Source organism: Canis lupus, chromosome 2 (assembly GCF_003254725.2).
Source record: "Canis lupus dingo isolate Sandy chromosome 2, ASM325472v2, whole genome shotgun sequence".
NCBI lineage: Eukaryota > Metazoa > Chordata > Mammalia > Carnivora > Canidae > Canis > Canis lupus.
Genome location: NC_064244.1, coordinates 55,888,800 through 55,905,486, shown reverse-complemented (window position 1 = coordinate 55,905,486; position 16,687 = coordinate 55,888,800). Strand labels below are relative to the sequence as shown.

The 16,687-nt window shown below is 40.5% G+C and overlaps 2 protein-coding genes across 6 annotated transcripts in view; one reads left to right on the top strand and one right to left on the bottom strand.

Annotated features, from left to right (window-relative positions):
- GFM2 (GTP dependent ribosome recycling factor mitochondrial 2) overlaps positions 1-4,508 on the top strand; it is a 61,921-nt gene extending 57,413 nt beyond the window's left edge. For all 5 annotated transcript variants that reach the window (XM_025448016.3, XM_025448017.2, XM_049097949.1 and 2 more), the window contains 2 exons: positions 3,657-3,839; positions 4,237-4,508. In XM_025448016.3, coding sequence (XP_025303801.1) covers positions 3,657-3,839; positions 4,237-4,374 — 321 coding nt within the window. In that variant the 3' untranslated portion in view covers positions 4,375-4,508. The remainder of the gene's footprint in view (positions 1-3,656; positions 3,840-4,236) is intronic.
- A 126-nt stretch (positions 4,509-4,634) lies between these two features.
- HEXB (hexosaminidase subunit beta) overlaps positions 4,635-16,687 on the bottom strand; it is a 29,272-nt gene continuing 17,219 nt past the window's right edge. The window contains exons 6-14 of the mRNA XM_025448023.3: positions 12,929-13,030; positions 10,628-10,757; positions 9,112-9,292; positions 8,411-8,497; positions 7,196-7,268; positions 6,353-6,527; positions 5,459-5,549; positions 5,187-5,291; positions 4,635-4,803 (exon numbers count right to left, since the gene is read on the bottom strand). Coding sequence (XP_025303808.1) covers positions 4,755-4,803; positions 5,187-5,291; positions 5,459-5,549; positions 6,353-6,527; positions 7,196-7,268; positions 8,411-8,497; positions 9,112-9,292; positions 10,628-10,757; positions 12,929-13,030 — 993 coding nt within the window. The 3' untranslated portion in view covers positions 4,635-4,754. The remainder of the gene's footprint in view (positions 4,804-5,186; positions 5,292-5,458; positions 5,550-6,352; positions 6,528-7,195; positions 7,269-8,410; positions 8,498-9,111; positions 9,293-10,627; positions 10,758-12,928; positions 13,031-16,687) is intronic.

Below are 16,687 nucleotides of genomic sequence, written 5' to 3'. Positions count from 1 at the left end.
GGTTATTTTTGAAAGAGGACCTAGGAAATTACTCTTTAACGTGATGGCCAGGAAATATCTTCTGATTTTGACAAAGAGGCAGGTTTCCTTAACTGGCATTTCTGGTTTCCCCATCCCAGACACACAGGTGTTAGAGGTAAGCTTGGTGGTTTGAGTAGGGGATGTTTTGGGGGTCACCTGGGCCCAAGATGAACTATAAAGGACATTAAAGATGTAATGTTGGTTCCAATTCTGGAGTTCCTGTTTGAGTAAGATTACCTTAGTCAAGGATCATTGAAATCAGAGAAGTCTCATTGAAAAAAAAATTCAGGATAAGCACCTAACCTTATGAAAGTATCAAGCAATCTGGTCTTCTTGGAATGTTTACCTCCCTACATGTCCTTGAGCATCTTGCCTCAGTAAGCTACCAGAGCTGAATTAAGCTAAATGGTGACTCCATGCATTCCTCTCAGAGTGGGAAGACTATAGTTTTGTAGGTGACTGATGTGCATTAAAACACTTGCTTTTTAAAACAATTTTCTAAAATTTTAGACTGTGTTTGAGACTTCATTTTCTATAGCTCATTTGAATCCACAATTATAAAAAGTTGATGTAAATACCCTAAGTCCCTGACCTAGGAAGGTGGAATTCATTCATTCATTCATTCATTCATTCATTCATTCATTCATTTATTTATTTATTTATTTATGAAGGTGGAATTTAATGTCTTTCTCTCTTTTTTAAAAAAGATCTTATTTTTTTTATTTGAGAGAGAATGCAAGAATGAGCAAGGGGGAGGAACAGAGGGAGAGGGAGAAGCCGACTCCCCGCTGAGCAGGGAGTCCAGTGTGGGACTTGATTCCACAACCCTGGGATCATGACCTGAGCTGAAGGCAGATGCTTCACTAACTGACCCACCAAGGTGCCCTTAATGTTTCTGTGTGTTCAGGTGTGTAGTGTTTTTTTTTTTAAGATTTTGTTTATTTATTCATAAGAGACACAGAGAGGGGCAGAGACATAGCAGAGGGAGAAGCAGGCTCCGTGCAGGGAGCCTGACGTTGGACTCGATCCCAGGACCCCAGGGTCACGCCCTGAGCCAAAGGCAAACGGTTAACTGATGAGCCACCCAGGCGTTCCCATTCTCCCCCCGCCCCTTTTATTTTAGAGTAGGCTCTATGCCCAGTGTGGAGATCAAGTTCTGAGCTGAGTACCAGAATCTGACATTCAATTGACTGAGCCACCCAAGCACCCCTCAAGTCCATACTTCCTAAGATTTTTTTTATTTAAAAAAACTGTAGGGGATCCCTGGGTGGCACAGCAGTTTGGCGCCTGCCTTTGGCCCAGGGCGTGATCCTGGAGACCTGGGATCGAATCCCGCATCAGGCTCCCGGTGCATGGAGCCTGCTTCTCCCTCTGCCTATGTCTCTGCCTCTCTCTCTTTCTCTCTCTATCATAAATAAATAAAAATTAAAAAAATAAAAATAAAAAAGCTGTACATTCTAAAAGCATTATTTAAATATTGTTTGCTTGGGAGCACCTGGTGGCTCAGTCGGTTGAGTGTCTGCCTTTGGTTCAGGTCATGATCTCAGGGTGCTGAGATCAAGCCCCGTATCGGGCTCCCTGCTCATCAGGGAGTTTGCTGCTCTCTCCCTCTCCCTCTGCCCCTTCCTACTGCTTGTTCTTTCTTTCTCAAATAAATCTTTATTTTCTTTAAATTTTTATTTATTTATGAGAGAGAGAGAGAGAGAGAGAGAGGGGCAGAGACACAGGCAGAGGGAGAAGCAGGCTCCATGCACCGGGAACCCGACGTGGGATTCGATCCCGGGTCTCCAGGATTGTGCCCTGGGCCAAAGGCAGGCGCTAAACCGCTGCGCCACCCAGGGATCCCTGGAATACAGGAGGAACTAGTAGGGAGGAGACAGTCCGGGACAGAGAAGGGCCTGGGTCTGAACGAGCTTATTGGCAATGGGAATGGAAATCTTACAGCTACTTGGGGAAAGGAAAGTCAGAGATGCACGTCCAGGTGAACTGAAGATTATGAAGTCATCCACAGAGTAGGAAAGCACACAGTAATGTTTGTGAAGGGAAATGATGAGGTCATCTTGGGTTGCTCTGTGACATTTGGACACTGTCGCAAAGCAGGCCAGTGGTGTAAAGGCTGGAGCACTCAGACCGTAGTCTGTGGAGTATAAAGGTTTTTGAGGAAGCTACATAGATGTTTTTGAAACTTAAAAGTATGGTTTTGCCAAGAGAAAGAATGTGAAGAGGCAGCTGAGGACAGATGCTGTGTATCTTAGTAACACAGCATTCAGTCCTTTCCTTGTTGCAGTGCTTTTCCTTTTAATTCTTATCTTGTTCCACTCCGTTTTGTGCCAAAAGATATTTCGTGAAGTGGCAACAAAGCTCTGGATAAGAATTGCAAAAAGAGAGGATTTATAGTTGTTTGCTGATTGATGGTCATTATTTTTAGTATTATTTTCATTCAAGGACTGTTAGATGTATTTTCTATAGTTGAGCCCTTTCAGTTGGCTAGATTTTAAAGCTATGAAGAACTGAACTGATTGTTTTACTATGTGTGTTTTGAAATTTTGATAGAGAATATACTCTTGGTTTTACTCATGCGTCCCATTTTTTTAAAAAAAGATTTTATTTATTTATTCATGAGAGACAGAGAGGCAGAGACCCAGGCAGAGGGAGAAGCAGGCTCCATGCAGGGAGCCTGATGTGGGACTTGATCCCACGTCTCCAGGATCACACCCTAGGCCGAAGGCAGACGCTAAACTGCTGAGCCACCCGGGCTGCCCATGTATCCCATTTTTAATGGTTGGGTGAAGGGCAGGAAAGGAGGTGGTGACAAATCAGGGACGAAAGGGTTCAAGGCCCCAGAACCTTTACTTAACAATACAAGCAGTGATCATGCCCCCTCTAAGGCCTTAGTATTAAGAAGTGAGGGGTGGGTGGTAGAGCGGGAACAGAACGATGAACAGCTAACCGTAAAGGTGAGGGCACATTCTAGAGCCCCAGCTCCCGTATTTAGTTGCCATTGCTTAGTCTCAGTTTATAACATCCCACCTAATAACCAGAGGCTTAGAATTTATAGGAAATGGTTTTGTTACTGTTGAACTCTGGCAGGCTCCAGCAGTAAGGCAGCTTTTAAAATCAGACCCACTGATACTTATGGTCTTTGGAGTGTCCTCCAAAACCCATTACCCAGTTTGTCTGATGTAGCGATAGTCTGAGAGACTGTCTCTCCTGGGGACCCTAATGCCTTCATTTTATCTAGTAACTACTTGCCCTGTGTGCCTCAGTGGCTTTTTTCAGTTTATACATTATTTATGTGCTTTTTCTTCTTGCCTTTGTTGAGAATGTTTGTGTAGTACATTTCTTGATTTGCCCTGACACAGACTATGAGTGGAAAGGGAAAACCATTTTCTTTCATTTTATCTCTGGCCATGTGTTCATAGGTGCTCTATATAACCAAGCTTTACTAAGCACCCCCTGGCCATGTACCTGGTTTATTATCTTTGTAGACAGTGAAAGCAGGCTTATTATGTCTTGTTGCTAGAGCTCTAGGCTTACAAGGACAGGCAAAATTTGTGTTCAAGTGGTTATGAATCTAATGGGAATTTGATTTCTAATTTTAGGAAGGGAGTTTAACACTCTATTAACTTCTTTAGGCTCTGAAGAAAGCTGATAAGCAAGTGTTAGAGCCCCTGATGAATCTCGAGGTGACGGTGCCTGGAGATTACCTCAGCCCTGTGCTAGCAGATCTGGCACAAAGAAGAGGGACCATTCAGGAAATCCAGACTCGTCAGGAAAACAAAATTGTTATTGGATTTGTGCCTTTAGCAGAAATTATGGTAGGTACTCAACGACTGTGAAGTATATATTCTTTTTAATACTGGGGATATTTATGCTGAAAAGTAGACAATCGGGGCTTTAATTTATAGGAGGCAGGTTAGTTAGGTCTTTGGATTTAAATCGTTAAGGAAATCCAAGGGGTAACATCAGCTTGGTGGGATCATTTCCATTCTCCTCAAAGATTGAGCTATATCAAATTGTGGCGCCAGCCTAAATGGCCATTTTTCCCCCTTCCCAGCACTTACCTTACGGAGTGTGGAGACCAGGGAATACACCTGAAGCTTACCCACACTAGATACCTGCCCTCCACAGTATCTCCCTATCAAATAGTTCCTGCCACAGTGGTTAAGCCTCCTGGTTAAATTTGACAACGGTCTTAAATTTTATTTTGATTAGGGTTATTCAACTGTGCTTCGAACGCTTACATCAGGCTCAGCTACTTTTGCCTTAGAACTATCTAATTATCAAGCTATGAATCCTCAAGACCAATCTATACTGCTCAGCCGGCGAAGTGGCTTGACCCAAGTGCTTTAGGTCTTTGGAGAGACACTCGAGAGCACCTACCTACTGCATTTTCTTAAGAAGAATTTTTATTGTTTTACTAAACTGACAGGGGCACTGGAGCTGCACATTCTGCTCTGTATAATAAACTTGGATGTTGAAAGTTATGTACATGAACTGTATTATGTATAAAGTTATTACTATGGAATATGTTCAGTGTCACCATGATATTTTTTTTGAGCTTCTTTAACAAGATGCCAGTCTTCTAAATGTAATATATAATGAGGTAGAGGTTCAATCTTTAAAAAGATATTTTATTTGAAAACTATACGAAATTTTAATTTCCATGATTTCATAATCAAGTTGATTGTAGCGTTTTCTTCTTTGTTTAGGCTCATTTTTTTGTTTTGTATTCAGTGGTTACAATATCCAGTATAAAGAGGTTCTGCAGCTATTCCCCGGCTAGAACAGATAAAGTATGAATTAGGTTTTAGATTGATGTTATGATTGATGTTATAGTTTAAATCAGAATCACTAGCTGTAGCATTCATTAATGAAAAAAGACTGTTAAAGTGGTCAAGATGGAATTAAAAATTACACCAAGGTCAATATCAGGGCACTCAGGTTATGATAGGGTTGTGGCACCAAGCCCCTCATCGGGCTCCCTGCTTCTCCCTCGCTCTTTCTCAAATCAAGTATCTCTTTTCCATATAGGAATAATTACGTTTCCTACAGAAATTACTGATTAATTATAAACTGGAAACTGTTAGAGGCTATACATTTCTATTTATAGAGGAAAAAAAAATCACCCTGGACTTCGTGTCCTTGCTTTGACAAGGTCTTACCTGACCATTCTGCAGCGGTGAACTGTCAGTCTGTTGTAGGCATCCTCTAGGTCTTTGACGTCGCTGTGACTCCACAGTCTCTCACCAATAGCACTTGCCCGGGGCCTGAAAGGTAAACCAACATGTCCACCAAAGCAATTTAAATGCATGTTTTCTTAAGTATCTAAAGTATATGCTTGGGGATATTTCTAGTGCTTCACCACTTGGATGGAGAAGAAGAAAAATAAGGCACTTTAATTTTTAATTCACACATTACCACTTAAATTCCATACCATAATCTTGGAGTGAGGTTAGTTGCATCCACATATTCTCCCCACAGACAAGCTTCTCCACCCATGACAAGTTTTTTCTGTTCTGGAGAACCTACATTAAAATCATTGAATTGGTATGAATGAAATAAGCTGCTCAAAGCTTTTACACAGAGGCAATAACTGATTTCTCATTCTACCTTTATTGTAGGCCAACACTTCTGGGGTCCACAGAACCATGGGAGGTATTCATGGCTTTTCACACAAAAAGGGTAGAAAACTTTATCCCCACAGTGCTTGTTAGCATATTTTTACTTTATTTCAATTTTATGAAAACTTAATCGGGTACTTGTGACAATTAACTCCTGTGATGCACCTTCTGATTCTCAGAAAATACCTTCTGCAGAAAGGTCAATTCCTAACAGACCTACAGTTTTGAAGTATTTTTTAACACTAAAATCCTTCTTCTTGAAGGAAATTTTGTGAAATCTGGTGTAGAAAGCTGGACAAAGCAGAGCTGGTCTTAAGGACAGGGATCTGAGAGCCTAAGGCTCCACCACTCTGTTCCTCTTACTGTCGCCTCCTCGAAGGATGCCTAACTCCTCAGGATCCAAAAACGACACAGCCCGAAACCCATGGAAGTAGACTATAGCCTTGCTTCAGTGTCTTACAGTGGAAAGGCCCATTGAAGGAGATACAAGGTTAATGCAATCCAGAGTCTTTGAACTGTAGGGTGAGTAACAATGCTCATTGGTGGAAAGAGATACTTTTACAAGGTTTAAAATGAACAGGGCCTTCTCTTTTTCTTAAGAAACCAAGAATCAAACATAAAAGTGAGGATAGTGAGTTGGTAATATCCTAGTGGTAAATTAAGGAAGAAAACTAGCCAATCAACGTAATGATGGGTATGTCACTTACCACTAAAATCAAGAGGGTCCACTTTATAGTAACCTTTCCAGTCTTGTCCATAACTAATCCAATCTAAGTACCAAGGAGCAGAAAGGATGACAGGGAAGCCAGCGGCTGTGACTTGAGCTTGTTCCTCACTATACGATTGAAATTTCCATACTTGAACAATCGTGCCTGGCTGAAGCTATTAAAGTTACAAAGGATATGTACGATTAGGGCCAACAATTACAAATGAAAGTTGAAGCCATCGTAGTTATTAGGAAAGTAACCACCTAAGATTCTTGGAAAAAAAAAAAAAATTTTCCCCTTCTGAGTTAGTACTAAACACAATGGTTGTAGGGACTTGAAATTAGAAGTTTCATCAACCCTAAGGTTGGAGATTTCACCTCTGCCTATACAGGACACCAGTTAGGTATAATGGACTAAGGCTTTCTTCCCATCTGTACACTGCTGTTATCCTTACTTGGAAGATGTCGCTAACCCTTCTCTAAGGGTAATAGCGTAACTAGATTTGAAACGGTCAGTTACCCAAAGGAAAGTAAAAAGCGTGTTTGTTGACAATTTAAAACTACCTTTGTAGCTATAAAGACTCCTTCATTCTTGTTTGTTCTGCCCTTGTGAAAAAAGAATTTACTTCAAAGTACTCTGATTTGTGACATAATGTGATGGTGGGGGGAGGAACGTGGGAGAGGGTGGAAGGGAGAGATGTAAAGGTGGCACTAATCTCAGTCTACAGAAAGTTTAAAAGGTAAGCTAACTTCCCTGTAATGTTGAGGACAACTTTGCTTCCTTCCAAGATGTTAATAAGTCTCTCTTATTATCAGAATCAAAAGCAGTCTTCATACTTCTCACCTTCACATGATCATCAAAAACTTCTTGCCAGACTATGGCTCCCTTGTTTACAGTTGAAGCAATATCCAAAACCCTACCGTTGGGGGGGAAAAAAGTTATTTCAGAGCATGAGCTTAACAATGTTTAAAGTTTTCTATAAAGGATTGTCATGTTGGCAGGCCTTTCACTGCAGCACAGCTTTATAGCAGAACCTGAAGTTGGGGTTCCTTCTTTCAAGCACATGGTGCAGAATGTCACACAGCAGAGGACTTAAAAATCATGTGCTGAAGGAATGGGCCAATAATTAGCACGTCCCAAAGTGGGGAAGACATGGCAACTCACAGCGTAGTATATAAACCACAATCTCTGGTAATTTCATGGCTATCTTAGAAGAAACTGATTTAGCCTGTGATGTCAACTACGTAACATTCAACGATTGCTGACAATTCAAAAATACTTCCTGGTATTTAGACAATGCCAATTATTCTGCAGGATTAGAAAATTAGAATGTACCACACAAAGAGCAAAACAGGAAAAGGCTGGAATCTGAGCTGCCTTGATTCAAGAGTTGGCAAACGATAGCCCACAGCCTGATTTTGTATGGCTTATCAGCGAGGAATGGTTTTCACACTTGTAAATATTGTTTAAAAAACAAGAATGGGGCCCACGAAGCCTATGAAAGATTTTACTCTCTGGGCCTTTAACGAAAAAGCTTACTGATTACTAATCTAGAGCAGTGCCCAGTTTCGGCAATGATCAAGACATCCTATCTCACGCTTTCCAGCATGGGAGCCAGTAGCCTCATCCAGCTGTTGAACACATGAAATGTGGCTGATCTAAGTCCCTGAATTACAGCCCGTGCAGCTGCGCCTATCCTACTGGACATCACAGGAAGTAAAAGAAATGTTCCTGGAGTTGACCAAAGGGAACGAATTCTACAGGTTGGACGGTGATAAAGACTTCACAGGGAAGCCAGGGCTTCGCACTGAAATCTCTGAGCAGCTGAGCGCTACCCTCCGACACTTCCTGCAAGCCTTAGTCATCATTGCATTGCTTCAAAGAAAGCCGTGGATACTATTTTCTTTTGATGATTTTTCACTGACACTGTGTATAACAAAGTATAACAGTATCTACACTTTGACAAGGAGTGGAGAGAAAACGAAACAACTACTACAGCTAAAAGTTTTACAAAAGGCACAGATCAAATAAAATAGAAGTTGGCTTACAAAAACTTACTTCTGAACATAGAAAGATTCTAGTTTTTTATAATCTTCACCAAAGCCTTTCCACTTCATGAAATCTCTGATTTCTGGATTGGACTCCCTTCAACAAAAACAGTGATTACAATTGCATTAGAATTTGATAAACCCAGTCTCTGTCAAGCAGCACACATCCCTACCTTTATTTGTGCAAATTTAAAACTTAAAGTTTTGAGCCTAAAAACTTTATTATGAGGGATGCCTGAGTGGCTCAGTTGGTTAAGCATCTGCCTTCCGCTCAGGTCTGGATCTCAGGGTCCTGGGATTGAGTTCCACATTGAGCTCCTTGCTCACAGGGAACCTGCTTCTCCCTCTCTTCCCTGCTCACGCTCGCTTTCTCAAATCAATAATCTTAAAAGAGAATAACTTCTTTATGGGTTATCCTAGTTTGCTATTTCATGCCTCTCTTCTCCATCTAAGGCTATTGGCAAAGAGCATTTTTACTTCTTTTTAATTCTCCCCCGCTTAATCATCGCCCTTCACTGTAGTCTTCAATCTCCACTGTCTCTCACATCTTGATTCTCCTTCCTAAAAGCTTGTACTCTCGAGTTATCTTACTAACTTAAAACCTTGCAAGCAGAGATCTTTCCCCACATCTTCCCTTTTCATGTGGAGACCTCAAATACCTACTTCAAATGCAATGGTTAAAAAAATAAGGATTTTAAAGAACTGTCATACCAACATTTAAATTCCACTTCGTCTCCTCCCAAGTGAATGAACTGATCTGGAAACACTGCACTAACTTCTTTGAAAAGCTGAGACAGGAAGGAGTAAGTTGAATTCAGAATAGGGTTTATGGGTCCAAAGGTCTCAGACTGCTTATGTCCATTGTAACATGGAGTCAGGAGGTTTTTCTGACCTAGAAGAAGTAGTATTTTAATCACGAAGACAAGGCTTTGCACATGATTATACTATTTTATTTTTAAGCTGTGAGTTTATACAGAAAAAAATAAGCACATTTACTAGGAGTTACCTTGGTAAATTCCTCCAAGTAAGATGATGGAACTGATTCTTGAGTTCTATCCCCTGTGCCTGTTTCCTTTTCCATCATTCTATTTTATCTACTTCAAATATCTCAAATATTAATAACTCCCAAATCTCCAGCTCACCCAAACCCTTTTTCTTGAGCTTCAATCTGTATTTCAGATTCCCTGCTCGACACTCTTTTTTTATTTTTTATTTTTAAATTTACCTATTTTTTTTTTTTTTGACACTTTTAGATACTCCAGCTGCACTTCAAATGCCGTCTAACAAAAGCTAAATTCTCTGTTGAGTAAGTTCCTAGGGTAGCTGCTCCTGCTCCTTCCCTGGAACTTTCCGTCCTTCTCCACACAGCTGGTCAGTTGCCAAGTTCCATGGACCACACACCCAGAATGTCTCTCAGTTCCGTACATTATTTTCCATTCCCATTATCGCCATTCTGGTCTAGGACTTCAGGTTCTTTCCACTTCCAGTCTGTCACCTCTTCCTCACATAGGTTTTCCCGGAGTGTGGTTCCCATCATGTGATGATTCTCCTCTAACTTTCACTTGTTTCCATGTGTCCTGATGGAGCCCACCTTCCTCACCCAAGGCCCCCCCTCCCTCTACATGTATTTCATCAGATTTATCTCCCATGTCTGCCCTCAGTATTATCTGAATGAATATAAAGCTAGCATTTATAATTGTTATTTAACCCTCAACAAAATACATGACAGTTACTACATTTTAGATATGGGGAAACTGAGATGAGACATTCTTTAACATGCTCAGGGCCATTCAGGTTATAAAAGGCAGAAACAGGATTCAAAGCCAGGTTCTGTGGCTCCAGTGCCAGTTCCTAACCACCCTCTAGTGCTTACTATTTGCTGCGCTTACACTCCAACTTCTGCCTTTCCTCATGATATTCCCTTTACCAGAAACATAAATGTATTTTTTAATCCCTCAAAAGCATTTTAAGTGTCCTTCTCATCCATGAAACCATTTCTTAAAATCACTTAGCATGTTCTACTTGTAATTCTTCCTCTAGCCCTTGTTGTCATACTTTAGGCAGCGCCTAGCTTAAAGTACCTTGCTCACAATAATTATTCAATTCCATCTGTCAACAGTGCTACTTTTGTGCAAACCACACTTATGAACAAAATGAATAAACACCAGCTCATAAAAGATGGAGGACCTCAGGTACTCATTCTTTGCAACTTGCAGACACTCCTTACCTTTTCCCCAAGACTGTGTATGTCCAGGGCTGTCAAATTCTGGTATGACTCGAATCCCTCGTAATCGGGCATATTCAATTACTGTATGGACGTCAGTTGGTGTATAAACGTGAGACAAAGAATAGCTTCCCTATAAAAGCCATATTTATTAAAATATATGGGGTGGATCTGTCCAGGATACTCTCAACAGTTGTATTTGCACAATGATACCGGAACAAGTCATTTTTCTAGTATCACAATGTATTAAATAGTCCTATGTGATGTTGGAGGAGTCAGTTTTAAAATTTTTTCTTTAATCCCCACATTTTATTTACTTATTCATTCATTCAAGCCCAGTGGCGCAGTGGTTTGGCGCCGCCTGCAGCCTGGGGCGTGATCCTGGAGACCCGGGATCAAGTCCCACGTCGGGCTCCCTGCATGGAGCCCGCTTCTCCCCGCTGCCTGGGTCTCTGCCTCTCTCTTTCTCTGTGCCTCTATGAATAAATAAATAAAATCTTAAAAAAAACACTTAATCATTCATGCATTCATGAGTAAGCTCTGTGCCCAGTGTGGGCTCAAACTCATGCACTCAAGAGTCCCATGCTCTACTGACTGAGCCAGCCAGGCACCTGGAGGACTCATTTAAACTATTTACCATATCTTATCAGTAGGCTCAGCACACTGTGGGTTATTTCTGGATTTACTAATGGAACTATCTCTACTAGCTCCTCTTGTTTCAGGAACATTTACCGTCATGCTATTTCAACCTCGTAACCATACAACAAAAGAGAAATAAAATGTTTGACTTCCAAAGTCAAATCTGTGAAAACTGAATACACTGCCTTGTCCGTTTTAGAATGAAAATTCACACACTATGACAGAGTTGGGCTGTCACCTTTCAAAGTCATTTTAATTATTATCAGCTTTAAAAATTCCCTCAGACATGCTCTGATAAGTGGCTTTTTTTTAAAAAAATCATTTCTCTCAATCCCTTTATAATGAGTATGGGTTGTGACTAAAGATAAAGGTCAATTAAAGGTGTTACTGTAGCACCTTTAAGATATAAATAAATATTACATACAATTTATAAGCTATATCTTAAGTTATACATAAATATAAATGCTCAACTCCTAAAAAGTAGTATTGTCCCATGCACCCCATCAAATTTATATCCAAGCAAGATCAGATCTACTTACTTAGAGTAAATATTAGAGATAGAAGAACACGTTAACGGACAGTATGGAAATGTCATCGGCAAAACTCAGACTTTGGGAACTAGACAAATGATTTAGTTTAACAAAAATAACAAATTATCAAGAAAAAAAAAAAAAGATGGGCAGGGAGGACACCCATAGATCAAAAGACAATTAATGGACATATTAACTGACCACAGTATATGTAACTCATTTGCATCCTATTGCAAATAAAATTTTTTTCATTAAGAAAAGGTAAAGGCACTTGGGGAAATGTAAATAACTGTTGGCTAGCTAGATTGTTAATTTCTCAGCTGCAATAATATGGGGTTTTTGTTTTAACAAAAACATACCTTTTTTTACAAATGAGATATGGTGTGTGGGATTTCCTTAAAAGTAATGGTGGCAAGGGAGGATGAGTACAGGTGATACAAGATTGGCCAAGTACTGATTACTGAAGTTATGTGGCAAGAACATGGAAGTCATTATCTACTTCTGCATATGTGTGAGATTTTGTGTAATAAAAAGCAAGTGCAAACAGGAGTACTACTAACATTTCAACCTATACTACATAACACTGGAGAAAGCGTCGGAATTGTGACCAGAGGACAACACACAGAGTCCCTTCCTAACTGCAACTCTGGATGGGAAGGTCAGTTACCAAGCAAGATGACACCAAGGCTTGCTCCCACCTCCAAGGGTTTCATAATAGACTTAATTTGAACACTTATGAGACAGCCATTATTTTCTAAGGAGCTCTCATCTCTAAAATTCTCTATGTAGTTTTTCAGAGAGAAAACATCGTTTACAGAATCTAGTACAACTGCAGACTACGTGATAAAAATACTCAACCCTACATTAGTTATATGTGCTTCAGGTCTCTTACATTAAGTTTTTTAAAGTTATTTGTGTAACTACTAGAGATTATTTTCATTCATAATAACAATTATAGTAAGTTTTATGGATGGATCTAAATTGGTAAGCCACGGCCTACTAAAAAAGCTTTTAAACCACAAACATGTAACTTTTATACTTTAATTCTATCCATAAGTAAGACTTAAGCTAAAAACTTCCAAAGAAACCATACAAACATTTTTGTAGACAGAGTACAATAACATGAATTACTCACTTTGTTGCTTAACTCAGGAAAAGTGACACTCTGATAAGGGAAAGACTGGTCATCGACTATGTGCCAGTGGAGAACATTAAACTTATTAAAAGCCATGGCATCCTGCAAGCAAACATATATAAAAAATTATATATCACAGATACGATACCCATACAATTTCAATTTACTTACCTGTATTCAGGATTGTTTCCAGTGTGTCTACTTCCTTTTAAATTCTTTTCAGCAAAGCAAGAATGCAAAAGAAATTTCAATTATCTTTTTTTTTTTTTTAAGATTTTATTTATTTGAGGGAGAGAGAGAGCATGAGTGGAAGGCAGAGGGAAAGGGAGGAGACTCCCCGCTGAGCAGGGCGCCCAGTGCTGGGCTCGATCCCAGGACACGGAGATCATGACCTAAGCAGAAGGTAGACATGTAACCAACTGAGCCACCGACGTGCCCCAAGTTACTTATCTGTACTTCATGCAGCATATCACTTTTCAAAAAGCCTATTCAGCATTTGTATTTAATTCTAAACAGGGAGCTAGAGCTTTGTTCTGTGAGAAGGTAGCATTCTTGTACATTCCAAATATTTCAGGGTTGGCCAAGAATGGAAAGGAGTTCTTGGCTGCTATCATATTTGGGAATGGAGCAGGGGAAACAATGGAGGTATTGAAGCACCAGGATTTATAATCCCTACAGAAAAAGTCATTTACATAATTCAACACAATTCTAAGATTTGAGTGCCATCCCTTCCTTTAGAAATTAAAGAAACCTGGTAAAAACGCAATATTCCCAGAAATTTGGGGGGGAAATCATTATTAATTTTATGTGTATTCTGGAGGAATAAACAATGTTAATATTTATATAAAATATAAGCAGACTACTTGAAAAAGATAAAAACTTAACCCTTCTCCTTCATCAGGGCTTAAAGGATTTGCTGATGCATTTGGGACATAGTTTACCTAACAAGGGAATTATGCAAAGAAGTAGACGTTTTTTATTGAATAGTGACAGGATTTTTACCATCAGAGGAGTGAGTTCCTCAGTAAAGACCAGGGGCTTGCAAACTTTTTTCATAAAGGGCCCAACAGTACATATCTTGGTTTTGTGCATTTTTTGGTTACTGTCACAATTGATCCTGCAGTTGTAGAGCAAGACAAAGTATAAACCAATGGACGTGGCTGTATTCCAGTAGAACTTCATTAGCAAAGACAGGTGACAGACTGGATTTGGCCCTTGGGCTGTAGTATGCCATCCCCTAATATGGATAAGATATAGGATTAGACCTAGAGATGTAGGAGTCAGATAGAAGATAGGGTAGTAAGATTCCCAAGTTCACCTCGTCCCACTGACACGCCAAGGTAACAGCTGCACGTGGACAGCCAACACTGAAGACGGCCACAACAGACCTTCCACGGGTGATCCCAGAGGGAAGGCCACATGAAACAGGAGTGGAGAAGGGGTTGGGAACATAAGCCCTGGTGAGACCTAACCACAAGCAGGAGGGACTCATGCAGAGACATGAAACCCCACACCAGGCACCCCAGATACTGGGGACCTGAACCAGGAAGAGGAGTCTAACATCTGGTTTGGAAACCAGTGGGACTTTAAAAACCAATGGGCTTACTCTAAGAGCCAGAGGGCAATAGGAAGCGAAGTTCTGCCCTTAAAGAACAAGCATGATAAGCAACTATGGACACAGCACCAAAGTCGCAGTTTGGAAAGAGCCTGGGGTGGACCGAAGGAGATTTATTTACTAATCTCAGAACAGGGCAGAGATCTTTAGGAGACTTCTCCAAGAAGCTAAGTGCTGGCAGGCACCGTTTCTCTCTCTCTCCTTCCCCAGCCTAGACAGCTGAACACTAACACTTCACCCATCTTGCTAACACCATATGCCCTGCCCCATTCAACCCACCAGCCTTAGCAGGTGTCCCTCCAAAGTGACTCCTGCCATGCGGAGAGGAGGAGGATACCCCATATCCCAGCACACCTGCAGTTTGCACAGCTGAGCCTGTCAGCTGGCTTGACAGATAAAGTCCTGTTGGTCGGTGTTCCTGCAACTGCGGCGGAGAGGCTAACTCCAGACAACTAGTCTGACTGCTGCTCCCCCCACCTATTAGCCCACCATGGACCCCGGCCCTTCAGCAGTATAGGGACCAAACCCTGAGTGTGTACTCCGAGCAGGCACGGTGGTTTATGGGCTAACGGCAATGTCCTAATGGCAAACGCAGCCCAAGCACAACAGTAGGGTGCATGTGGCCTCCAAAGACCTGCCTCGAGCAGCTGGTTTGAGGAAACAGGAGTGCTGCGCTACAGGGCATCAAAGGACCTCTTCTACACAAGGCCACTATTTTCAAGACCAGGAGACACAGCCGATCTCCCTAATCCATAGAAACAGAGAGGCAGAATGAGAAGATAGAAATAGGTCCCAAATGAACAAGACAAAAATCAAAGTAAGAGTTCAATGAAACAGAGAAAAACAATACACCTGATAAAGAATTCAAAGTAATGGTCATACCTAAAACTAATATTATACTGTATGTTAACTAACTAGAATTTATAGAAAATAAATGGTCATAAAGATACTCCCTGAACTTGAGAAAAGAGTAGAGAAGCTCAGACTATCAACAAAGAAGGAATAAAGAATTCAGTAAATGAAATTTTTAAGAACCACACATACTAGAGGGAACAGGTTAGAAGATGCATAAGAACAGATCAGCGATCTGTAAGACACAATAACTGAAAGCAACCACAATGAACAGCAATGAAAAAAATAGAATAGTTTAGGGGGACTCAGTGACATCAACTGTAACAACATTTACATTAGAGGAATCCTAAGAGAAGAGAGAGAAGAAAGCAAAAAACTTATTTGAAGAAATAGCTAAAAACTTAGCTAATCTGGGGCAGTAAATAAACACCCATATCCAGGAAACACAAAGAGGTCCACTTCAAGACACATAATAACTAAAACAACAAATGCTGGGGCACCTGGGTTGCTCAGTTGGTTAAGCATCCCACTCTTGATTTGGGCTCAGGTCATGATCTTAGGGTCGTGGGATTGAGCCCCGTGTTGGGGTCCACACTCAATGCAGAGCCTACCTGAGATTCTCTCTTCCTTTCCCTCTGTCCCTGCCCCACTCCCTGCTCTAAATAAATAAGTAAGTAAATAAATAAATAACCAGCAAGCATAATGAGAGGGCGTTTTAGAGCCACAACAGACAACAGTTACACACAAGGGAAATCCTATAAGGCTGTCAGCTGATTTTACAGCAGAAACTTTGCTGGCCAGAGGGAGCAGAATGATACATTCAAAGTGCTGAAAGCAAAAACCTGGCAACCAAGAAAGCCTATCATTCAGAAAAGGCGTTCCCCAGGCAAAAAAAAGTTCAAAGATTTCACCACCATTTAACTGGCCTTAAAAGAAATGTCAAAGAGAACTCTTTAAGTGGAAAGGTAAGGCAATAAATAGAAGAAAATCATGAAAGAAAAAAATTTCATAGGTAAAAGCAAACACAATAAAAATAGCAGATTACTTATAATGCCAGTATGGACGTTAAACCACCTAGTAGTAAATTCCAATCTACAAAAATCAGTGAAGGGATACACATACAAAAAAGACGTAGAATATGACATGATATATATAAAACACGGAGAGTGGGTTAAAATTTAGTGCTTTTGGAATACGTTTGAACTTAAGCAACCATCAACTTAATATAGACTGCTATATACGTAAGATGGTAAGCACCAAACACTTGTAATAGACACACCAAAAATGAAGAG